Source organism: Miniopterus schreibersii (genome assembly GCF_964146895.1).
Source record: "Miniopterus schreibersii genome assembly, chromosome: 2".
NCBI lineage: Eukaryota > Metazoa > Chordata > Mammalia > Chiroptera > Miniopteridae > Miniopterus > Miniopterus schreibersii.
The window spans coordinates 104,839,835-104,864,919 of record NC_138102.1 but is presented as its reverse complement, the minus strand read 5'-3'; the positions used below and the strand labels follow the sequence as shown (position 1 = coordinate 104,864,919).

At 53.0% G+C, this 25,085-nt stretch overlaps 2 protein-coding genes across 2 annotated transcripts in view; one reads left to right on the top strand and one right to left on the bottom strand.

Moving 5' to 3' along the window:
* Positions 1 to 25,085, bottom strand: part of CACNA2D4 (calcium voltage-gated channel auxiliary subunit alpha2delta 4) — a gene marked incomplete at both ends in the record, with an annotated part of 112,643 nt that overhangs the window by 15,565 nt on the left and 71,993 nt on the right. The window contains 2 exons of the mRNA XM_081127755.1: positions 91 to 135; positions 1,216 to 1,277. Of these exons, the coding sequence (XP_080983881.1) occupies positions 91 to 135; positions 1,216 to 1,277 (107 nt within the window). The remainder of the gene's footprint in view (positions 1 to 90; positions 136 to 1,215; positions 1,278 to 25,085) is intronic.
* Positions 8,465 to 24,735, top strand: LRTM2 (leucine rich repeats and transmembrane domains 2). The gene is made up of 5 exons (XM_081130593.1): positions 8,465 to 9,006; positions 15,632 to 15,831; positions 16,335 to 16,476; positions 18,959 to 19,549; positions 22,217 to 24,735. Exons 3-5 carry the CDS (start codon positions 16,410 to 16,412, stop codon positions 22,669 to 22,671), a joined length of 1,113 nt encoding a protein of 370 aa, XP_080986719.1. The 5' UTR covers positions 8,465 to 9,006; positions 15,632 to 15,831; positions 16,335 to 16,409; the 3' UTR covers positions 22,672 to 24,735.

Here is a 25,085-nt window from a genome sequence, read left to right as displayed (position 1 = left end):
GGAGGGAGGGGAGCTGGCCCATCAAGAGGACGTGATCTGAGGGGTCCAAGGCTCCCACTTCCTCCCGCTTCACAATGGGGAAGAACTTACACTATCCTGGCAGCTCTTCGGGCATGGCCCATCCCCCGCACTGCACTGGAAAGCAGAAGAGAGATTGTCAACTGTGCGTGCCCGGTCTGCATGGTAAATATGTAGTCTATGAGTGTGGGAATGCTGCGTGTGGTACATTTGTGCTGTGTGTTGATGTGTGGGGACTGGGGGTGTGTGTTTATGGTATACTAGTGGTACCTGCGCATGTGTGTCTATGGTATCTGTGTTTGGTTTGTGTCCGTGTATGGTATGTGTGGTGTGTGATGTGTGTATGTGTGCATGTGTGCATTTGATGTGTGTGTGTGTGTGTGTGTGTGTGTGTGTGTGTGGCGGTGTGTGGTAGTGGGCAGGGCACTGAAGCAGTTTCCTTGCCACAGCCCTGCAGCTGGGGCTGGGGGAGAAGGTAAGAGGTAACGCTGGAGGCCTCATGGCGGCCTGCTTGGTGTGGTGACTGACCCCCGGCTGCGGGGCTCGCGCTGCTTCGGCTCCATCCCTTCCGTCTTCATTCTCTGGTTCCCTAAACTTGCTCACGGTGAGGGCGAAGCAGCAAGTGAGTGGGGCCACGGCGCAGAGGAGGCTCGGTGCCGTGGGGCAAATTCGGGGCCGGAGGAGCTTGTGGAGGGCAGTGAGGAGCCCTACAAAGCCCAGGGGGAGCCAAGTCTGAGGGCTCTGGGAGCAGAGGCGGGGAAGGAAGAGGTGGAATGGGGAGGGCCGTGGTAAGGCCGAGCTCCCAGCGGCGGGCCACAGATTCAGCTTGGATCTTGGCTGGACGGACGGAGGAGGGCAGTTTCCTTTCTCTGCTGTGGGGGGATCTGGGGCAGCAGAGACCTAGTGAAAGACAGGCCAGGCCCAGAGGGGACGCCGTGTCCTGCCCTTTGTCCTGGGTCTAAGACGAGAGAGAGCACTGGGTGGGGGAGGCTGTGACCAGAAACTGAGGCCACAGGCAGAGGCAGGAGCCAAGGAAGTCAGAGGAGAGGATCCAGGAGAGCTGACAGAGGTCCAGCAGGTAGGCTGGGAGGCAGTGGGGCAGTGGGGGAGTGGGTCTGACAGTGTCAGCCGCTTTTCACCATTGAGGTGTTGGGGAGACCTCTAGCCCTGACTTTGCCCTGCCACCACCACGCTCACCTGCCTCACGGCTGCCCAGAATCTGCGCTGCAGGAAGTCCAACCTCAATTGGATGCCCACCGCTGTTTTGGGGGAGGGGTGGTGGTGGGAGAAAAAAGACAGTGAGAGAAAAAATAGATTCCAGTTAAAGAGAGAGGGTGCATCTGTGGTGAAGGGGGGTGGGGGCTAATGGGGGAACAAAAGGCGACATCTGTAATACTTTCAACAATAAAGATAATTTTTTGAAAAAGGGGGGTGCATCAGCAGGAACTGAGAGGAGAGAGAGCACCAGGGAGGAGAAGGGGTAGGGAGAGCTCAGGCAGCCAGCAGCATGTGGACTAAGGTTCCTGGCGAGTGGGGTCGGGGAGAAAGGAAGGGAGATGGTGGCTTCTGTCTCTCCACAGCAGATAATGCCAGAAAATGGCCCAAGAGAAAGATGAGGCCTGGGTTCTAGAGAACAATTAGGTTGGCATTCATCCTCGGATCTTAGGACTCAAGGCAGGTACACTGGGCAGACCATTCCTCCTTCCCTCAGATGAAAAAGTAGATGCAGAGAGACTGAACCATTTGTTCAAGGTCACATGACCCAAAGTGGTAGAACTGATGGCCCCTGTGGGTTGGGTAGCTCACAGGCCTCCTAGCTTCCCAGCCTGACTTAACAACTTCTCTTGTACCCAGTTTCTCCCAGGTTTATAGGCAGAAAACTAGAGACTGTCCAGCCTGCAAAAACTACTCTTTTGATGATGCCACTTACAAGGGCCACCATGCCTCTTTGGTTCCCAAATAGGTGTAGAGGATGCAAGCTGGTGCTCAAATCCTAAGAGAAATTTTGGCCCAAAGAATAGGAAAAAAGCAGCTTATATTGAAAAGAAAAGGAATGAAAAAACTAGGCCGACTTCCTACTGCCTGGTATAATAATATCGAAAATGTGTTGAGTGTCAGGGACGTTTATGTCCCTGAGCTTGTTTCATCCACACAGCAGACCAGTTCTATTATTGTTCAAACTTCACAGCTGAGGAAAGAGAGGCTGACAGAGATTACAGGGCTTATCCAAGTCACCTGGCCCCTAAATACAGAACCAGGACGCTGGGTCTGTCCCTAAGGCTTTTAACCTCTCTATTTCCTAGGCCTGACTCAGCCCCGGGATCAGGAAGGAGCAAGAGGCCAGCACTCGCCCACTCTGGGCCTCAGTCCCCTCATCTGTAAAGTGGGAATGCACCTGGGTTCCCAGCCATTCTGCTGTTTTCATGAGACATTCTACAGTCACCCTGATGGCATTCACTGGAGAGATTTTCCATCACAATCATTCTAACTTTCTGAAATTCAGACTATTCTTTTAAAATGCACTGGACTTCCAGTGTGGCACAGATACAGAATTGTATCCTTTTGTTTTTTTCAATATGAAATGATCCTAGAGAAATTCGATGGGGAAAAAAGGGAGAGACCAGGGAAGGGTCAAGGGGCTAGAGTTCCAGCCTTGGTTGGGGCTAGAGTCTTGATTCTCTAGCTTTAGCATGCATCAGAATCACAAGGAAGGTTTGTTAAAACCCCATCCCCAGAGCTTCCCATTCCATAGGTCTGGGTGGGGCCTGAGAATCTGCATTTCTAAAGTGCTCTCAGGTGATGCTGCTGTTGCTGTCCAAGGACCATATTTTGGGAAGCACTATTGTAAAACATCACTGTCTAATTGAACTTCCTGAGATGATGAAGCTGTTCTAGATCTGACTTGTCCCACACAGTAGTCACTAGTCACATGTGGCTTTTGAGCCCTTGAAATGTGGCTACTGTGACTGAGGAGCTGAGTTTTAATTTTTATTTAATTTTAATTAATTTAAATAGCTACGTATGGCTGGTGGCCACCATGTTGGAAAATGCAATTCTAGAGCTCTGCGTGTACAGATGAAGATACTGAGGCCCTGAGAGGCCCCCTCCTCCCTGGAACTTTCACGGCCATTCTGAGGCTGGAGCTCTGGCCACCCTCTTGAACAGGTCCTATGATATGGGAACTTTTGAATTCTATGGGGGCTTCTTTGTTGCTTCAAGGTCCAGGTGGCCCAACAGTGTAGGAGGGAAGGGGACAGGTAGACCCACTTCTTGGTTCATGAGACAGACGGACACAGCAGGAGTGATCAGCAGCCCTGGTTGCCACTCCCCTCGTCCCTCTCACATCTCCCTCCTTCTGAGGCTGCAGGTGGCCCTCAATCACTCCGCCTGATTCTTCCTTTTAAGACTACTCTTGATATTCATTTTAGATAGATTTTTTTTTACCTGTAGAAAAAGACTGAATGAAAGAGGAGGAACCTGCCCTATTGTTGGCCTTTGGACTGAAAGGTTGTGAATTCGATTCCCGTCAAGGGCATGTGCCTCCGTTTCAGGCTCGATCACCAGCCCTGGGTTGGGGCGCATCAGGAGGCAACCAGTAGATGTGTCTCCCTCACATCGATGTTTCTTTCTCTCTGTCTCTCCCCCTCCCTTCCATTCTCTCTAAAAAAAAAATAAATAATAATAATGGAAAAAATACCCTCGGGTGAGGATTAACAAAAAAAGAAAAAGAAACAAAAAGAAAGGAGGAAACTTCCCTAAAAATTGTCAGAGGGGAGTCACACTAATGCTTAGAATGGTCAGGTCTTTGGGATTTAGGAAAATTTATTCACCCCGGCCCGTGGTCCCTGTGGTCAAAGAGCTCTCAGGCTATTCCTACAACAAGACTCTGCCTCTCTACACATTGGTCAGTGCCAAGTCTCAGAGAATCATGACATTTCTGAGCTGGGAGAAATTCCATGATTCTAGCAGAGGGAGTCTCGAGAGGGTGGGCTTAATTCTTCCCAGTGAAACAGGTTTTTGAGGCTCTTGGGTAGAAATGGCAGGAGTGGGGCACGGAGCAGATTCTTCTCCACTAGGTTCCATCTCACAGCTGGACCATAAGCTCCTCCAAGGCAGGCTCTGGGTCCTGTGCATCTGGGTGTCCTTTGCAGAATTTAGGACATTCCAACTGTCTACTGACCTCTCCGCTTGAGTCACCAATAGGCATTTCAACTTCTTCACATGTTCAAAACCTGACTCTGGCATTTCCTCCCAAAACTTGACCATCCTTGAGATTTCCCCATTTGGGGGGCACATTCTCCACCTAACTGTCATCATGTTTCTCCATCCCATTCGAGTTCTGCAGACCTTATTCCAGAATGTCATGAGCCTGTCTATCCACTTTCCTCCCCGGTTACCACTCTGGGCTGAACCATCATCTCACTGGGATTAATGTAATAAACCCCTAAGTGGTTTACCTGCTCTTCATAATCTGTTTTTCACATAGACATGAGACTGATCTTTCTGAAGATCAAATCATGTCACTCCCTTGCTTAAAAACTTCTGATGCCGCCTGGCCAGTGTGGCTCAGTGGATCGAGCGTTGTCCCTGCACCAAGAGGTCACTGGTTTGATTCCCAGTCAGGGCACATGCTTGGATTTTGGGCTCAATCTCCAGTAGGGGGTGTGCAGGAGGCAGCTGATCAATGTTTCTCTCTTATCAATGTTTCTATCTCTCTCTCTCCCTTCCTCTCTCTGAAATCAATTAAAAAACATATTTAGAAAAAACAAAACACAAACACACCAGAAAAAACCTTCCAATGCCTTCCCACTGCTCTTTGAACAAAATCTAAACTCCTTATGATATTGTCTACAAGGCTCTAAGGAGCTGGCTCTGCTGATATCTCTGATTTCAATGGGAATTGCTATCTCCCTCAAACATGCTAACCTCATTCCCACTCCAGGGTATTCACATCAGCTGTTCTCTCTTCTTGGAATGCTCTTCCCCTAGAACTTTACATGGCTGGCTCCTTGACATCAGATCTCAGCACAAGCATCATGTCTTAGAGAGGCCTTCCCTGATCTCTTAGGACAGAGCAGTCTTCCTCTTTGCCACTCATTCTCTGTCTCATCCCTCTTTCTCTTTTTCTTGTTTTTATCTTCACCTGAGGATATATATGTTTGTTGATTTGAGAGGGGGAGGAGAGAAAGAGAGAGAGACACTTTGATCGGTTGCTTCCTATAAGCACTCCAACTGGGGATCAAACCCGCAACCTAGGGTATGTGCCCTGACCAGGAATGGAACCTGCAACCTTTTGGTGTACAGGACGATGCTCCAACCAACTGAGCCACCTGGCCAGGGCTACTCTTTTTATTTTCTAAGCAACATAGTTTATTTATTTTATTTTCATTTATTGTCTGTCTCACACTGTTAGAATGGCTAGTAGCAGGCAAAGGGGTTGACTCCTGATCCCAACACCTAGAATAGTACCTAGCACATAGTGGGGTACAATAAAGAAATACTTGTGAATTCCATTGCATCAGCCACTTGATTGGGAAGCAAATTCTACAAGATCCCTTTGTCCCTTGCCTCGGGTTTGAGACTTGCTGAACTCCTTTTTGCCATACAGAGCTCTGCCCTTTTACAGATGCTGGACTTGAGATCCTAGAGATTTAGCTGTGCTCTGATTCCCTTGAAGACCTAGGAGGAAATCTACTAAGAAACAGGGAATTTAGGTGAGACACGAAGACCTTCCTCATGGTAAGAACTGTTGGATGCTGGGGGGAAGGTGGTGAGGAGCATGGGAACATCGTTAACAAGTCAACTGCGTTCCGCCACGCCTAGTGGCTTGTGCGCCTTGCCTTTAATAATTCCAGATCTTCTCTTCAACTCCTGCCTCACAACCTGAACCGTGCTTTCACACCCCAGACACTGAGAAAGCCCAGCCTTCTCTTCTGGGAGACTCACCAGGGCAGCTTGGGTTCCTGCTGTGGTTGATTGCTACCTTGGGTCTTCAGCTATTGTCAGAGCCTGTGGACGTTCATCTGGGTGAGCACCAGGCTGGCTGCCCATCTCCCAGCATCTCCTAATAAGCCTACTGTGTGCAGGAGGTGATACCTCACGCCACTGTTTGCAGGCAGGCTTAGAACTAACTCCTGGTGAAGAGAGGAATCCAAGCAAAGGGGCCCAGACAATGTGAGGCACTTGGCTTTGAGGGTGGCTTCCCCCTACCCCTCATGGGTTATTAAGAGATCCCCCTCATGCCTCTGTATGTGGGTCCTTGTTTTAGGCTCTGACCTTGGTACCCTGATGGAGGAGATATCAGACCCCCTAACCCAGCCTGGCCTTCTCCCTCTGCTCTCTCGCCTGCTTCTCCACAATGATCTCATGCTTTCTTCCAAAACAGCTTTTCTTTAAGATCTCCCTAGCTGGCAGACAACTTAACAAAGAGCTTCAATAAGGCCACAGGCGGCAGACGGCTTATCAAGATGAACCTCTTTGCTCTGCATCCTGGCTGTCACCTCGGTGCTGCTTTGTCATCACAGAAGGCAAAACAAAACAGCTGTGCATGCACACACTCATGTACACTTGCACACACACACAGTCATGCACACCTGCACACACACACACACACTCATGCACACTTTCGCGCACACACACAGAAATGACCCCTGTCAGGGTCTGAACCCCCGAGGACTTAGAAACTCCAGCTTTTACCCCCTAGCTCTCATATCTACTTTGCTCTCCCCCCTCCTCTGCCTGGAGAATCCAGCCCACAGACTGTGGGGTGAGGCGAGGCCACCTCTCCTAATACAAGCTGGGGAGTCTGCAGGTACTCAGGGACTTCTCCGATCACAGAGTGCCACTGCCAGAAGGGAGACCAGAGATCCCAGTCAATTTACCTCCGCATTCTACAAGCAGGAAACCGAGGCCCAGGGTTGTCAGGTAATTAACTAGTTATTAGCTAGTTTAGCAATTTTCAACTGGTGTGCCACAAGAATTTTTAAATCATGCAATACCTGACTAGCCAGGGGCCCTGACCTCTTCTCCCTTAGATTGTCAAATAAAAAAATGACAACAGCCAGAACAATAACCATCCGGTTGGAATGAATCAAAATTATATATATATATTTTTTGGTCACATAGACAAAAAATATATTTTTTGGTGTGCTGAAGAATTTTAGTAATTTGTTTGTTTTAGTAATTAGTTTATGTGTGTCATGAGATGGAAAAGGGTGAATCTCACTGAGCTAGTTAGTGAGCAGCAGAGTCTGACTGTGTCCTCTGGTGCCCAGGCGTGGGCTCCTCCCTCCCATCCCGCAGTCAGCTCTGGGCTGCGTGGGGCAGAGACCCTTTCCTGGAACTGCTCGCAGTGCAGGAAAGTGGGCAAACCAACCGCAGAAAGCTGCCGTACATTTTCTGTGATAACCATAGGGTGGCCCAAAGAAAGGCCATAGACAGAGGAGAAGGTCAAGTCTATGGACTAAGAAGGGAAACGTCACAGAGGAGGCCCTGCTCAGGTTGAGTTTTTTAGGAGAGCATTCCAGCCTCAGGGAAGGATACACTTTCTGGGGCTGCGAAGTGGAAAGTGTTTAGGGGCAGGTGGAAGCATTTAGCTTGAAGGGCATGATGCATGTGACATCTGTGTAGGTCAAAGGGGACTTCTGAGGAGTAAAAGATGGTCTAACCTCCTGAGACAGCAGCCGGCCCCCCCACTGCTGTGTCACCCAGCAGAGAAGACAGAAAGGAAGATGCAGTAGTGTCCTGTCAGCAGTGTCCTGAGTCAAGGGGGGGGTTCTTAATCCCACCCCCAGTTCTGATGGCGAATCCTCCAGGAAAGCAGGCAGAATGGAACAGGGACACTGGGATACCCCTGATGTTGCCGACATTGCCAATATGCCACACTGTCTGCCATCCACTGGTCAGGCAGCTTTTAAGAACTGCAAGGAAGGGTCATTTAGAGGTCAATGCCCAGGCCGGGCTCCTCCCTGGCTTAGCTTCCTTTGCCTTTGGATGGGACATTGGCCACCTCTCGGAATATCAGTTTCTCCAATGTCGTCGTCCTGATTGCTTAATAAAGAGGCCTCTGAGTTATGGAATGCCTGCCTCCCCTCACCCCAGAGCACGCAGACACCTGCCCAGCAGCGCCAGCAGGTCCTATATTTTGCTCCACTGAATAAACCTGCATCTGTGGTCTCTGAGGCTCAGTGACCCCTGCGCTCCTATGTGACCCCGGCTGGGAGGCTCTGGGCTCCTTTTGATCCCTCCCTCCAAGCCCCTCCAATTATCCTGCCTGAAATAAATGCCCCAGGGGCAGGATGGGAGATACCGCCCACGAGTCCCTGAACCGGAGGCTGCCCCAGCTTTCCAGGGGCCTCCGCCGTGGGTCGTGACCCTCTTTCCCCGAAGGGAAGGGAGCGCAGGGGAGAGGCGGCGAAGGGGCGCGGCCAGGGGCGGGGAGAGCCGGGGAGCGCTGGGAGGGAAGATGGAGGGACGCGGTCAAACCGCGCCTCTCCTCCCTGGAGTTGGGAGCGATTAATCCACAGGCCTTTTTTTCCACTGAAATGTGAGCGTTTCAGGGAGAGCGCTGCCCTCCCCGGCCGCCGCGAGCGCCTCGGTGTGTGCGCCTGTGCGCGCCCTCGCCTGTGTGTGCTCCTGTCGCTGTCATCACAGATGTCCCCCCAGCTGTCACTCCATTGCTCCGTCTCTTCGCTCGCGCGTGCTCTCTCCTCTCCCTTCCTTCCCCTCTCCTATCTGTCTCCCGCCGTCCCTCCCTCTTTCCCTCTCAGTTCGCTATTGACCCAGCAGCCCGGTCCCCGGGGCGGCGGCGGGCACTCCTTCTCCCCGCGCTGTGTGCTGCGTGCCAGGTCCCCGCTCCGGCGGATCGGGTCTCCGTGCGCGCTGGGCTCCGCTGGCGGTGCTGTCTGGATTTGCCCAGGAATCCCAGGAGGGGCTCATTGACATTTCACAGCTACTTGATTTAAGGAGCTCGAGGTCAGGTGGAAAAAGGTGAGTGCTGTGCGCTGGTGGGAAGGAATAAAGGATTCGTGGGTCCAGAGTGGCTGGGGCATGGGGACTTGGGTCCCCTCTTTGCTAGGTCCCTTTGCCCTGCACAGAAGGAGAGCTGCTGCTGTCTCCTGCCCCCTGGGGGCAATTGCTGGGCCTGGGGAAGTGCTCAGGATTGGACATCTGGGCAGCCCAGAGATACAGGGCACAGGGAACTCTGACCTCACAGTGTTGGGGACATGAGCTAGGATTCTGCTGGGGAGGGGCAAGCCAGGGGAGGACAGGGGGGAGGAGGGCAGTGCCAGTGCCAGACGACAGGCCTATGTGGCAAAGAAACCAGTCCCTGCAGCAGGGGATAGCCAGCCAAGAGCCCTGTGCCATCTGCATGCCCAGCTAGATAGACAGCCTGAGGAACTTGGTTCTGTGGGAGAGGAGATGCTGGTGGCAGGGTGGGCACAGAGCACCATGGCTCAGCCTAGGGGTGGCAGGCTGGAGCGCTGTGCAGTCTGAGGTGCCGGAATTGACCTCATGGTCCTCTTTACAGGATGGCCTAAGTGTGGGGTGGTGGCCTTCAGGCAGCTGTCCTTGGACAAGGCTGCTGAGGAGCCCTTCCCTGGCTGGATATAGGTCCACGTAGCTGTGGGGGAAGCCACCCTGATGGGGGTGTGGCTGGGAGTGGATGAGGGAGAAGAGCCTGGCAGCTCTTTCTTGGTGAGCCCAAGGCCTTGCTCAAGCCTCCCAAGGCTTAGTGGAGGTTGTGACTTAGCTTAGGGGGAGCAGGAGTCTGCAGCCAGGCCATGCCTACCTGGATTCCCGGCCCAGTGGGGCATGGACACCCCAACTGGGAGCAGGACAGCTGCTCTGGGCAGCCCTGAGGCCCATTTTGACAACGCAGAGAGAGGGGGTCTGACTAGGAGTCCCCACTTCCCACTCAAGTCCAGGTTGGCTGCTTTGTCTCCTCCCTGAGCAGTGCAGTCTGTGTTTCTGGGGATGACGGTGGTGAGGTTGGCTCCTGACTGTCAAGGCATGTTGGCCATCACCTCACTGTGACTCAGATTGACACTTTGCAGCTTAGATAACTACATCAGCTGGGGGAGGGGAAGGCAGCTGAGCACGTGGAGATGGGCGGGGGAAGTCCAGCCTGGAGGGAAACCCACAGCAGCTTCCTGCTCTTCCCACCCCGTTTCCCCACTGGCTCAGTCCCTGGCGCTGCCAAAGAGGGAGACCAGGAAAGCCAGCCGGGGGTGGCAGGAGAAAAAGGGAGGTTTTTAAAGCAACCGATCTGGTTCCTTTGGGGTTTGGCTGGAAGCTGTGTCTGGGGCCCGGATAAGCAAACCCCATCCCATTTTCTAGGTGCCAAAGCTGGGGTGAGGGACTGCTTTGGGCTGAGTGGGCACATGCCTAGGGGACAGGGAGGTTATGTAATGTTGGGGTATTTGGGGAGCTTTGGGTGGGGAGAGGAGAAGGAGTTTAAGCAGTCTCTCCCCTCTCAGGGCCTTCCTCCTAACTCCCAGATCAGGCCTCCTCTGCCTCTGCCAGCGCTGTCCTGAGCCCAGATCCAGGGCCTCAGTGAACACGTAGCTTATTTATGAGGAGTGACTTGGGGCTTTTCTGTTCTGCTTCCCAGAGGGTCTGTTTGGGATTAGGAATGTTCCACAAGGAAACCAGGTGCAGAAAGCCAGGGGTGAGAATGGGGAATTTTAAAATGAACCAGAAGGGTTTGTCTGTTCCAAGTACAAATACAGAGATTTTTAAAAGCCTGCTTCCGTGCTGCCTGGGCAGTACATGTTTTGGGGATGACTGTCAGGGAAAAGGTTGAGAATGTTTCCTGAAAGGGCCTGGATGGCCAGGTTGAAGGCAGCAGGTGGAGAGCCCAGCTCTGTATGGTCCCTGCCACACAGGACTCAGCTTGGGACAGCCTGTCGTCCAGGTCCCTCGCTGCCCTCCTGGGGTGGGGAGGACACTGTCCTTGCAGCCCTAAGAAGTGGCCCCAACCCTGGCCCTGTCTCTCACTAGCAGTGGCCACCTCTCTGCAGAACAAAGGAGGTGCAGGGGAGGCTGCAAGGGTCTTTCTTGCTTCTAGGTTCTGTGAGTCTGGTGCTGAGGGGGACCTTTATCTTGAGTCTAGGAGCCTTGACCAAAGGGAGGTACCAGGGAGGGTGTGCCCAGCAGGGCAAGCATGCTGTCTCAAGCACCAGGAACCCTGGGTCCAAGCACAATGGACATTAGCTGGCTGTGTGGTTTGGACATTTGACTTGGGGGGATGGACATGCGGAAGCATCAAAGGAAGGGCATGGATACCAGGCCTGTGGTGTTTTTCTTGGTGGTTTCTAGCTGGAGTCTGAGCCTACTCTACTTGGAAGATTAACCTCCACCTGTAGGATAAGTGGCTGGGGCAGAGGCACGGAGAGGTCAGGCTCTGAGCCATCCTAACCTGAGCACCTGCAGGGAATGAGAGCAGGGCAGGCTGCCCCTTGACATGCGGGCAGAGGTGAGAGGAGCCCTGGGGAAGCAGATCCCACCCTCAGTCTCTAGGGGGCGCTGCACCCACTTAGCTCAGCAGGAGCACATGGAACCTTCTGCTCTTACTACTGCCTCCATTGTTGTTCCATCGCTGCCTTACCACCCTGGCTTCCCTGGCACTCCCAGCCCACCCTCCTCACCTCAATACCCAATCCTCCATCAGAAGGTTTCTAGAAAGCTCCCCCCATTCCCTTAACCAGATCTTGGCCCCCTAGAGCTTTCCCTGCTGCATCTGGGATATTTCTGGACAGAAGGCAGCTGGGGCAAACCTGGCTGGCATCTCAGTCCAGCAGGACATAGAGCTTGTGCCTCCACCAGCAGGAGGGGTAAGAACACACGTCTTCTCAGCTCCAGCAAGAGAGTGAATGAGGAGATGCCCGTTAACTGTGAGGTTCTGCACAAATGAAAGGTGGCACCTCCCTTTTCCTGCCGTTCCCATTGTATATCAGGAACCTCAGTGTGTAAGCAGATCAGGAACAGAGTGGACCCAGGAGCCTATAAAGGCAGATGAGTGAGGAGCTTTGTCACCAGACCACTCAGGCCCAAAGCTGTATTCTTCCATTACCTAATCTGGGGGAAGTTACTTAATTTCCCGTGCCTCAGTTTCCCCATCTATAAAATAGTGTTAATAATACAAACCTAAGAGTTGTTATGAGGACTAAGAACACTATGCACAGGCCGTTGCAGCTCTGGTAATGGCTTTTCCCCACACAGAAGCTTCTGGAAGGAGGTGCTAATGTCAGTACCCTCTCTTCTCTGCCCAGGTCACTGCCACTCCCTGGCTGGTGCCCAGCTTCCAGAGACTGACCAGCCTGGCTTCCTGGGAGGTACCAGGGTCTGCTGAGAGAGACGTGATCTAACCAGTCTTCCCAAACTTAGATACGAAAACAAATTGTCTGGATCTGGTAAAAGTGCTGATTCTGATTCAGTTGGCCTGGGGTGGGGCCTGAGGTTCTGCATTTCTATGAAGTTCCTAGGTGAGCCCCTGCTGCGAGTCGGTCCATGGAGCACACTTTGAGTAGCAAGGGGTTGGAGCACACAGCCCTGTGTTTCTGGTTTTCGAGGAGTTCCCCACTTGACTGCTTTTGGCTCAGCCCTAGCCTTCAATCCTCAGTCTCCCAGAAAAGCCCAGTAACGGAGGCCCCTTTTCTCTCTGGTGTCTCTGTCTCTGGGACTGGGACAAAAAGTCCTATGAAGATTGGGAGTAGGTCCAACATCCAGAGCCACAAGGCTGTGGGACTTGAAGGTAGATCTTTCTGGCAGGAACCCCTGACTCTTTTTCCACCCCCATTCTCCACCCTGGGTGGAGACTGCCCTCCTGGATGGCATTAATTTATCCAGCAGCTGGCCAGTTCTTGCTGCAGAAGCTGCTCCTCAAGCTTCCTAATGTAGGTCATCCCCTTCTTAAAGAGGCTGGAGACTTTTGGAGGTGGAAAGGAGTCCTTTGGTTGGAGGTGTGCTGATGAGCCTCTAGAGGGCCAAGGAGCTAGACAGTGCTGGGCTCAAGCCCATATCTCCTTAAGGGTCACTTCTCTGGTGCCCACAAAGGCAGGGTCAGCTCCCCAGGAAACACAGGTTCCCCTCATGGACCTGGGTGCCTTGTTTGCATCACATTTCTCTAGAGATACGAGGGTCAATGGTTGCCTGCCACCTTGCAAGACACCACCTGTGGGTCTGCATTGTGGAGACCTGCCTGCCTTGCTTTGTATAGTGACTTCATTCTGGAGATGGGGCAGTAGGACCTGCACTTGAGGCCACCACCTCCACTGAGTGGCACTTGCTGCTCAACCCCTGGGCTCCCTTTGGGGAGAATACTGAGACCGGGGAGGGGTAGGTGGGGTGGGAAGGGGAGTCGGTTTGAAAGAGGAGAGGAGATGAAGCTCAGGTAGAAATAGGGCCTGGGCTTGGGTGAGAGGGGCTCTTCACCACCTGCTTCCCTGCAGGAAGCTGGATAGAGTGGGAGCAGAAGGTTGGATTGGGTCCTCATCTTAGTGTGGGTCTAAGCAGAGAATACATCCTGTAGGGGACTGCCCTGTAGGGTTTGCTTCGGACCTTAATTCTAAGCTGGAAGTATCCTTGTACACCTGTCTGCAGGGGGCTTTTGGGAACTGCCGGGCATCCCACTCTGCTCCCTGCATGCTGAATGTGAGGAGGAGTGCTGGAGGGCTGCCAGCAGGCCATGTGTGTGTGCACAAGTGTGTGTGCATGTGCGTGTGCGTGTCAGCACGTGCCCAACTGCACGGTTTTCTGTGGGTGTGTGTTTGTACCACGTGCTGTGTTGGGAGCTCCAAGCACGTGTCTGGGAGCCTGTGTGCAACCTGCTCTGTGCACACATAGGTGTCTCCCCACGGGGGCCATGCTGGGTGACTGTCATCAGGAAGTGGATGAGTAGCCAGGCTCAGAAGCCTGCAACTCCATCCCCCACCTATTGTGTGACCTTGGGCAAGTTGGTCATTGTCTTTGTGCCTTGGGTGGCCATTGACTTGCCTACTATGTGTGGATGCTGTGAGCTTTGCTCTGAGGGATCTTGCTGGAGTAAGACATTGTTCTGGGGGTCAGGGCCTGCAGGACGGAGAGGGTGGACACCGCTGTCTGGGATGGAGGCCTGTGACGGCTGCGTGTGTGAGCACACCCTGAAGCGAGCACCGTGTGATGGCCCACAGGCCTGGCTCGGGCTCAGGAATGCAGCACGTGCTCAGCAGTAGAGTAGGCCCATGTGTGAAGTTGGTGGGACAGGAAAGAGATGTCCCACAGGCCTGCTGCACACTGTTGGTGTTTTCTCACACCTATCAGGGTCTTAAGTCCAAGCCAGGCACATTCACCTGAATTATCTTCTAAGGTAATTTTTGTGCTAAATAGAGTAAATGTTAACTTTCCCCTCTAAATTAAATTGATCCTCACTAAAATTCCACCCATTGAGTATTACTGTCGTCACTTTTAGAGCTAAGATAATTGAGGCCCAGAGAGTTTATGTTGTTGGTTTATAGTTATACAGCTAGGGAATGACCTGACAAGGAATTGAACACAGAGCCCTGCCTGACCTGGGCATCTGAGCCAGGAGCCTGCTGGGGCCTGGCCCTGGGAGAGCATCTGGGAACAACAGCTGACCTACCCTAAGCATCTACCCCATGCCTCAGCCCAGGGCCTTGAGATCCGTCCAGGAGGCAGTGCGGGGACTGGGCTGCTCTTCACACCACAAATCTGTGCCCAGTTTTTGAGACATACTCTGCTAGCCCCTGCGAGGCCTTCATAAGCAGAGCCCTCCTAATGTGGCAGAGAGGGAGAGGAACGACAAAGCCAAGAGCAGGCAAGGCCCCTCCCCTCCTGAGCAGGCTGCCTTTGCTGGGAGCACAGCTAAAGGTCCTGTGGGGACTGCTGTGTTCTTAGTGCGTTCTGCCACCCTATAGGAGACAGATATAACCCAGGGGGGTGGGGAGAGACTCAGTGAGAGATACCAAGAGCTGCAGCAGGATCCTAGATGCCTGAGGGGAACCCTGCTTCACCCAAGATTTCAGAGCTGAATATGTTAGCTTCCCAGCAGCTCTTTCCACCTCCTCAGCTGTCTGCTTAACTCTGCCACTGGCTTCTGAGGCTCCCAGAATTAACTAGACCTGTGGGAGTGGGGAGAGGAGGCCTGCAACCAGGAATCACCCAGGGACGATGTGGCAACCAAGAAAGCTGGAACTCTAGGAGCCAGCAGGACAGTGGGTTGACAGGGCTGCACCTTGGGAGCAGGAGGAGGCCGGGCTGTTGGCCGCCTCTCCTCCATCCCATGCCCCATCTTACTCTGCGCTAGCTGTAATAGCTAGCACCACAGCCCCCCCCCCCGCCCCCATTCCCACCGTCTGACAGAGCTGGGAGAGTGAAGGCTCTGGGCTCTAAGGGCCTTGGCCATACCCTGAAGAAAGTGGGGACCAGAGGAGGGCCTGTGTCCTGCTTACAAGTCATTGGGTTGGGGCAGGACAAGTCCTTGAGACCCTAGAAAGGGTGAGTCCCCTCTTTTGTCCTCTCTGGAAAAGAAAACTGCTTCCTGCAGCCCCTGGCCTGTTCCTTCTGATTCGCAATCTCATCCTCTCCTCCGTGTCCCTGTCTCTTACTCAAGCAGCTGCTGCAGCAGCAGGAACCCCTGAGCCGCTGAGTCTTATTATAGACCCGTGAGGAAGACGCGCATTGCCACTCACCTCCCAGGCGAAGGTGGAGGGGAAGCAGGGGGCCACCCAGCAACAAGAACAGAGCCTGGGCCGCAAGCCTGATCCAGCGGCAAAGTCTGCAAAGGGCCTGATCTCTACCTCGTCGGGGCCCATGGTAAGAGCGGCAGTGGGACTGTGACCAGTGTTGCCTGTAGCCTCACTCTGCACCCAGCAGAGATGTCCCTCAGTTTCCCCACTTGTGACACGGAAAGGCCCAGACACAGAGGAGGCCATATGACTCTGAAAACATTTTAGAGACCAACACATCAGAGAGGCAACAAAAAGAGGTGGGAGGCTGGGGGCAGGGACACTGGGGAGAGTGTGGGGTAATTCCTGAGTCCCAGAGCCCAGAGCTCAGCACTGCGCCTCACACTGAGGGCTCCTGGGGTTCCCTGAGCCCCCCACGCCACCCCCGATCACCCCAGGGAGGTTGAAGTTTTCCTGGTTTCTCTGCCCCCTCAGTCCTTTCCTTCCCCCAACCCAGGGAATCATAGCTGGGAACAAGAGAGGGAATGACAAGCAGTGTAAAGAGACACCGGGCCCTCTCCCTCACCCCTGGGCTGGATGGGCCTGGGCCTTAAGTGCCTGCTTCTGCTCAGTGTGTTCTCTTTCTCTCAGGACTGACAGGTAGCACCTACCAAGGGGCTCCTCTGTCCCCAGAGGTGCAGGACTGTGAGAGCTGTGGCATTCACCATGCTGGCCCCCAGCAGTGGCCCAGAGCAGAGGACCAGGCTGGCCCTGCAGTGGAGGCAGATCTCCTGTGAGTATGGTGGGAGGGTGGGGTCAGGGTGGCGGGGTTAGTGGGGCCTGCAGTGATGCATTCGGACTGCTGGGAGGCCTGAGATCTTCCCGGGAGGCCCAAGGCCCGGCTCTGGGAGGCCAGGGATTACCCTCTGCAGACCTGCCATGTTTCCGGCACCTGTGATGGCTAAAGAACGAGTAGCTGCTGAGAACCTCAGTGGTTGGATCAGGAGCTGGAGGGTCTGTTCCTGAACAGTGAAGTCCGCTGCCACCCACCCCGTGGTTCTGGCTCGAGTGGCCCTGTTGCTGTAATGTGAGCCTCCCTCTTGTCTCGCCTGCTGGATGAACATGGAGACCTCGCTTTTGCCTCAATCTCCCCAACTCTGAAATGGGGGAACTAGTGGGCTTTTGGGATGTGGTGCTGGAAGGGACCTTAGGGACTGGTCCAACCCCTTGTGAGGATGAGGAAACAGGCCCTCCATGTCCCATAAGGAAACTTACAAAGCTGTCAGGGTGAAAGCAGCCCTGAGAATTCTCTTCATGCGTGGTAAAGGGACAAGGTCCGTGAGGACCCTGTTGCCCAGGGCTGCGTGGTAAGAGGTAAGAGATGGTCCTGAGGACATAGTCAGCCTGACTTCTCCCCTCCCATGGTCAGCCCATCATGTGGCTGCCTCACACAAGCAGCCTGAATTATTTACCACGCAAGAGTGGTTGATCCTGAGCGATCAGATCCCCTTTCAACCTCATTCTGGAATCACTCAACACCTTGCAATACAGGATTATGTATTCTTGTCACTAGGGCTTTTATGCCACTCCAAATATCTTGGGGGTGGGGGAACAACGGTGTCTGGGTATGAGGAACTGATTGAGAGGGAAGCTGGATGGGTTGAATATTTTTCTCAGGAGAGTGAAATCTGAAGAAGATTGATTTTAAAATGGCACGGTGGGGGAAGTGTGGGACAGGCTGACCTGGCAGCAGATGGGCTCAGAGGGGTGAGGAGGTGAGAAGTAGCAGCAGGTGCCCCCACGTGGCCAGGAAGGGTCTCCAGTTGGCTTCCATGGCCGTGCTGGAGCTCACTTTCCCTCGAGAACAAAGAGGCTCAGGTGTCAGCCTTGCAGTATGTCTCTCAGCTTTCATTGACCCTCCAGGCAGGGGAGGGATACAGCTCATCCTGTTCCTTCCACATCTGCTCTTTGGAATACCAGACAACCAGACACCTACCAGACACAGGCCCAACACCATCCCATCCAGGAACCGAGGTTGGGATGGTTGCTTCTGCTTTGGGTGGGGCCAATGGGCCATGAGCTGGGTCTGGATATCTCCATTGCTTCTCCACCTGGGGCCTTTCCTCTAGGCCTCTTGGGACTGACTTGGTGTGGTTGAGCTAGTTTGAACTCATCCCTTTTCCCTTTCACAGTGAGTAGTCTTCTCTGATATTCAGGGGGACAGTTAAGGTGTTTTTTTCAGACACTCTTAGAAAGGGCTGCTGGACAATAGAATGAGCTGCTCTGTTGTGATTGTTCTCTGAGGCCCCCCAGGCCTTCCACAGGCTGGGCCCTGTGCTTGCTACTCAGAGAGTCCTGGGCAAAACATGGGACCACAGAAGGAATGGGGCTAATGGATCCATTCTGCAGAAATGCTACCCTGCAGCCCTTAGGAGCAGGAGCTCAGGCTATGGGCATGAATGGCTTTAGAATGAGAGTGAATATGGAACTTGTCCTAGGCCCCATGATTTGCAATTGCTTGACACAAGCATTCTTCAGTGTGGAGTGGAACTGCGCATCCTGTCCTCATCATCTGCACAGTGGACCCTGGGTGGGCTGGGCTCCTGGCTGGCTCACACTAAGGTGCCGTCTTGGATGTGGGACTCAGCAGATCTGACACACTGGGAGTTGTAGGAGCGGGCTTGGAGGGCCCCTCTGTGCTCTCCCTTCCATGTGTGGCATGTGTTAGCCCAGTGCAGCTGCAGGTTGGGGTGGGGTGCAGAGGGGAAGGAAGCAGCAGTGTGGCCATTTTCTTTTGGATAGAGAACCTTGTCCTGGCAGTGACTCTGGGAGAGGAACATGAGGGCAGGCTTCTTGAACATCCTCATGTCCATTTTGTCAACATCTATGGTGTCAGTGGGGCCCAAGCTCCTGAGATCAGCTGTGGGAGGCCGTGTGAGCTGAGCATCATTGTGGACCAGCATTGCTTGTCCTCTGGACTCAGGCCTGCCATTCCACAGGATCATACTCCACGAGAGGATTGCTTTGCCAGATGTGCTGCAAGGCAAGGAGCCCTACTGACACTGTGATGTCCATTAATGTAGAAGTGTTTTGGATTTGTTAATTATCTTTTTATGTGGTCAATAAGCATTTGTATATTGATCGTGGCTTGGGAAAAAGAAGACAAAGGCAAGAGGCCATTATGATATGAACGAGTAAGGCGGGAATAGAGGCAGGAGGAGGTAATCCCCACTTGTCACTTTCTTTCCACCTGTCTGCCCCCCCCCCCGCCCCAGGGATCACCTGCTGGGTCACCCTGTATGCTGTGGAGGCCCTCCCTGCCTGCCCTTTCTCCTGTAAGTGTGACACCCGCAGCCTGGAGGTGGATTGCAGCGGCCTAGGCCTCACCATGGTGCCCCCGGACTTGCCTGCTGCCACCCGAACCCTCTTGCTCTTGAACAATAAGCTGAGTACCCTGCCAAGCTGGGCATTTGCCAATCTGTCCAGCCTGCAGCGGTTGGATCTATCCAACAACTTCCTGGACCAGCTGCCCAGCTCCATTTTTGAGGACCTGACGAATCTGACGGAGCTGCAGCTGCGCAACAACAGCATCAGGACCCTGGACAGGGACCTGCTGCAGCACTGCCCCCTGCTCCGCCACCTGGACCTGTCCATCAACGGCCTGGCCCAGCTGCCTCCGGGCCTCTTTGACCGCCTCCCTGCTCTGCGCTCCCTATCGCTGCGCTCCAACCGCCTGCAGAACCTGGCCCGGCTGACGTTTGAACCTCTAGCGAGTCTGCAGCTGCTGCAGGTTGGGGACAACCCCTGGGAGTGTGACTGTAACCTGCGTGATTTCAAGCACTGGATGGAGTGGTTTTCCTACCGAGGTGAGCACAGCCAGCCCTGCCTGGGTGTGAGGAATTGGGAGGGTCACCCCTGGCCCAACACATTCCTGGAGGCTGGGAGCTGACTCAGGGTGTGGGCCTGTCTTCACCAGCCACGCTGAGAGTGACCAGCAGGGCAGAGAGGCCGGGTGCTGCCCCCCCCCCCACTGCTCCCCTTTCTTCTCTGTTGCTCCCTCCCCACTCTCTGCCTGTCTCTTTTCTTTTTCTTTCAGATCGACTCACTGTTATGATCTCACTTTTGTAGGTTTCATGAGGGAACTTAAAGATACAGTATAATTTTTCTCTGCACCCCTCTAGGTGTGGTTCTGGGATTCCCTGGCATGGTAGAAGGAGGAAGAAAAACCACCCTGTTTTTCTGAATACAACAATCTCTTAAATATCCACCGTTTCAGGATGGTGGAATGTAATTTAAATCCACAGATAAAACCAAATTTTTATTTTGATGATGACCTCAACTCTCTCCGCGAAGAACTTTTGTGACTGAAGCTTTAATAAGAAGCCAAATGGTTTTGGTTTTACTTTCTTTTCCTTCCCCCTATCATTAACCAAGAAGCTTCTATAATGACCTATGAAATGATGGAATGATATGGGAAAGAAGGGCAAAGAAGTAAGCGTAGTGGCTAAAAGTGCCAGCTCTGCCACTTGCTAGCTGTGTGATCCTGAGGAAGTTGCTTTCTCTGTCTCAGTGCACTCATCTGTAAAGTGGGAGCGAATAACACATCTGTCTCATAGAATCATTGTGAGGATTAAATAGGTAATGCACATAGTGTCTGAAAAGGTGCTCAACATAAAGCAAGTCCTCAATAATATTTGTTTGTTCATTTGCTAGTAGTAGTCATGCTATTAAATGGATTAATAAGACACAATTTGGTGCCCAGCACAAAGTAGAAGCTCAATGAATATTTGCTGAATGAATTAATATCAAAATTTGTGAAAGGAATGCTAACATTTTCCATCAAAGTCTCATTCCTTTCACTTCATATGCAGTCAGTATCTCAATTATTTGCACGACATTCTCAAGTGTTATTAAAAACAATTTTACGTACTGTAAAGTGCCATAAAATGTTAGTCACTATTTTTGTGAGTAGGGAAATAAATACTTGCCTAGTGCCCAGTTTACAAGTGTCTTTCCATGTATATTACCTATTTTAATCCTCATAGTTAATTGAGATAGCTCCTTATTTTACAGCCAAGAAAGCTAAGACTCATAAGCAATTAAATACATTAAATAATTTGCACAAGATGACATAGCTTGGATTCACCCTCAGGTCTTTGGAGTAGGAAGATAAGGGTGCCCCTTGCCAACACCCAGCTCCTACCTATAGAAAGGCTGCCCTGGACACATTTCACTGGATGTAAGACTTTCTAAAGTCACCTAGGCAGTCAGCATCTTGGGATGGGGATGGGGGAGAACTAGAGGCCAAGTGTCTTTGATCCAGGCCAATGTGCTATCGCTAGGGAATGTCCCTGCCCTCTCATACAGCCATCAGGGAACGTCCTTGCCATCTCATACTCTCAGCACAAAAGGGCATGGAATGGAGACATATATTTTCAGAAGTTTTCGATAGTAGAGTTGTTGTCAACTTAGCACTCCTTCAAAAAAAAAAAATCCTGGGCTGTTTTTATCAGCATCCTGGGGGAAGATTGATGCCTGTTGTACACAGCAGCTGGGCTGGGAGAGGGAACTGGCAGCGATGGAGTGGCAGCAGCCAAGTCCTCTCACAGGCATTTATTGCCTGCATCCAGATTTCACTGGATCCCAGGGCATGTCCAGGCAGCTCATTCTCCTTAGCTGCCCTCATTCTCGCCCTCCCCATGTTCTGCATCTCCATCCCCCCATGGTGGAGTGGGCTTCACCATCATCATGGTGAACCTGTGTACCCATTGCTGTGCCCCCATTAGCACTGGCCCCACTCCTTTGCCCTCACGGGTCTTCAGGATTCCCTCTCAAGATGCTTCTGCACTCAGAGATGCTGAGGTTGGGGTGCTGATGGATTGCTTTAAAGAGGAAAAGAAAAGCATTCTTGCCCAACCCCTTTTCTCTGTACTCCAAGGAGGTACTCTTAGGCAACCAAAAGGTCCTGAATGGAAGAGTGTGGCCTTGGCAGTGACTTGGCTTTTGTCCTTTTGTGAGGAAAGAGCACTGGAGGGATAAGATACTGTGTTGAGCACAGTGCCCCAGGTTTGCAGACAGGTGGTAAGCAGGCAGATTCAGGGGCAAGGAGAGGAGTGGAACTACGGCCTTGCAGGCCTCTTGGTGTTCTCTTTGCACTGATGACTCATTCGTGAGCACCCTCATGTGTCAGCATTGTCTCACCCTGTGGGTCAGTTTGACTCTGGAGTGAGTAGGCATGACTGAAATGGTGTGTGCTTCTCTATAAAATGGGAATCATGACAATACCCATTTTACATGGCTTCTGCATGGATTAAATGATGAAATGTATGTGCCTCACTGACCACGGTACTTGGCTCAACGGATGCTAGTTTCCTTGCCCCCTTCCTCTCCTATCCATCTGATCCCAGGACTGACTGCATTACTGATAGAAACTAGAACTTCTGGCCTTTCTGTTTCTGGGACCTAGGGATGGGGAGAGGGGAGTCCAGTTTTGGATGCCTGGTCAGCCCCTCCTTTTTTATCGCCCAATGCAGGGGGGCGCCTGGACCAGCTGGCCTGCACCCTACCCAAGGAGCTAAGGGGGAAGGACATGCGCGTGGTCCCCATGGAAATGTTCGACTACTGCTCCCAGTTGGAGGAGGAGAACAGCTCGGCTGGGCTGGATGGTCCTGGGCCACCCTGCACCAAGGCCAGCCCAGAACCTGTGAAGCCCAAGCCTGGGGCCGAGCCCGAGCCAGAGTCCAGCACAGCCTGTCCCCAGAAGCAGAGGTACCGGCCGGTGAGCGTGCGCAGGGCCATCGGCACTGTGATCATCGCCGGGGTCGTCTGTGGCATCGTCTGCATCATGATGGTGGTGGCTGCTGCCTATGGCTGCATCTATGCCTCCCTCATGGCCAAGTACCACCGGGAGCTGAAGAAGCGCCAGCCCCTTATGGGGGACCCGGAGGGAGAGCATGAAGACCAGAAGCAGATCTCCTCTGTGGCATGAGAGCCCAGCCCCACCTGGCCCAGGTAAGAAGGGCGAGGAGAACACACGGAGACCGCTTCAGGAAGGCCTGGCCCTTCTTTCTGTCACAGTCCCCAGCTCTACTTTCCTCCCAGCCCTCTAGCAAACCACCCACAGTGGGGACTGCCAGTATCTGTGGAAGCAGCCATTATGCTGAAGGCTCCTGCGGCTGCTCCTCTCCGGTCACCAAATCTTTGGAACACCTCGGGGATCTCCCTGAGCCTCTGGCCATGGGGAAGAAAGAATATGTATGCAAGTGGAGGCTTCTCGACTGAGCACTCCATTGTCCTTCCTGCTCTGGGTGTAGTCACAGCTGGGTGACTCTCCCTACCTCTTGCTCAACCCCCCTCATCTGCATTTAGGGCTGGGGAGGAAGTAATATGAGGGCCAGGGGTCCATTTCTGTGACTCTCTTCTAAGCCAGGAAGATATTCTTAACCACCCTTCGGTGTGAAAGTTGGGTCCAGCTTTCAGGAGCTGGTATTAACATGCAATCACACCAACCCTGTCATCGGGATCTAGCACTTAGAAACACAATGCTGTGAGTATAACACACTCCCTTGGCTGAAGCCACTATGTCCCTATATCTGTTTGAGACCATACCAACCACACTGCTCCTGGATTCACTGATTCACTCTCACACAAACTCATAGCATCACCAGCAAAATCACATCGACTGAAAAAAATCTCACACGCATGTGCACACACACAGTCACATGGAGACAGAGGTCAGGAGAGCTTGGGGAGCAGAAGCGTGTTTCCCCTTGGATGTCTAGTCCTCAGAGCATGGAACCGTTTGCTTGCTTACTGCAATCTTTTCAAGTCAACAAGGGGAGAAACCCAGGATGACAACACAGGATGCCTTTGAGATCCCCTAAAGTGGGCCAAGTGGATGAGCCTGCCTGTTACCATGGTAACCCTCTCACCTATCCTGCTGGGTTTTCCAAGGACACCAACCCAGAGGCCTTGAAGCTGCAACACCTGTGGATGGCAGCCCCCTGAGAGCCCAGGGAGCCTAAGCACATCATCACTGCCAGCCCCCTGGGGACACCCACCAATTCCACTTCTGTAGCCTGCAGCCTGAGAACCATTGCTCTGCACTTCTCACCCCTCCATCTTCAGCACCTCTGAGCCTGTGACTTTGGACGGGGACTGGGTCATATTCTGTGATTGGTGGCATCTTGGGAAAGCAGGTGGCCTTCACTGAAACTCACTGCCTGCCAATGTCTCCCACACAGGGGCTGCCTTGCTCTGCTTAGAGGCTTCAGTGATGGGGCTCCCTCTCCCACAGTTTGCCCTGCTCAGTCAGACTCCCCAGAGTTCTCCATTGCACCTGGACTGGGCTCCAAAGCAGATCATGGGCCAGGTGTCCTGTTTGTTCTTTGCCTGAACCTACTCCAAAGGGGCAGAGATAACTGCTTGCAGGGGTGTGGGAGTGGCAGTGTGAAGAGGACTGTGCATGGTTTGGGAGTCATTAGTCTGTTTTTCTAGGTCTGCCCCTCCTCTTGAGTCTGATCTGAGTGAGTGTTAGGTCTCCCTCTGCTAGACACTAGTTTTCCCATGACCCACAGTGGTGGAGACATTGGACTAGGTTCTGGCTCTAAGACTGGGAGGGGCGGGGTGCTCAATGGTGCACCAGGAGACAGTTGCCAGGACACTGAGGCCCCAGGTCTGAGGAAGGACAGAGAAGGACAGGGCAAGCCCAGCTCACCTTGCATCTCTCAACCCTTCTATCTCATAGACGAGTTTAGATGGGGAGGGAGTTTGCGGGAGGGGCAGAGTTGCCTTTGAGAAGGCCATTCTGCAGCAAAGTGGGTGCTGAGGGAGCCCCAGCAAGGCTGCTAAATGCCCTCCCCAGGGTGGAGGCACAGTCTTCCTTCTGGTTTGCCAGCTGAAACCAGATGTAGGGATTTCCTAATGGGAATGGGGGAGGGGTGGGCATTGTCAATGGTGGTATCTTCATCTTGAGACAGAAGATTTTTAAAGGCAAAATTATATTTCTGGTTTGTTGTTTCAGAAGACCAATAAAGACTGTATTTTCCTATGTACTTCCTGGTTTCCTTGGGTGGGGAGGGGAGGGAGTGCTGGGAGAGTGGCTTCCTGCCCCCTCATCCCCAGGCAGCTGCACAAAGTGCTGCCAGATGTCACCCCAATGCCCAGAGCTCCGTAAGATAGGTGGGGTCCTCCCACCTATGGCCTTGCCTTGGGGTGCCGCTGGGAGAGAGAAGGCTGAGTTCTGGATGAGAATAGGTCCTGTATTTGAGTGCAGCAAACTCAGCCACATGCTGGCTTGACAGTAGGGTATGTGAACCTCAGGTGGTTTCCCTGGGCAGCAGCATGGCTGATGGAGTGAGACCCGTCACTGCTCCATGCCCTGTGGGTGCTCATCTACCCTGG

Excerpts from the sequence above, each read along its gene's own strand:
- LRTM2 (XM_081130593.1), top strand. The coding sequence starts at position 16,410 with ATGCTGGCCCCCAGCAGTGGCCCAGAGCAGAGGACCAGGCTGGCCCTG. Across the intron at positions 16,477-18,958 it reads GCAGTGGAGGCAGATCTCCT|GGATCACCTGCTGGGTCACC; the intron begins GTGAGTATGGTG and ends CCCCCGCCCCAG. Across the intron at positions 19,550-22,216 it reads GGAGTGGTTTTCCTACCGAG|GGGGGCGCCTGGACCAGCTG; the intron begins GTGAGCACAGCC and ends CGCCCAATGCAG.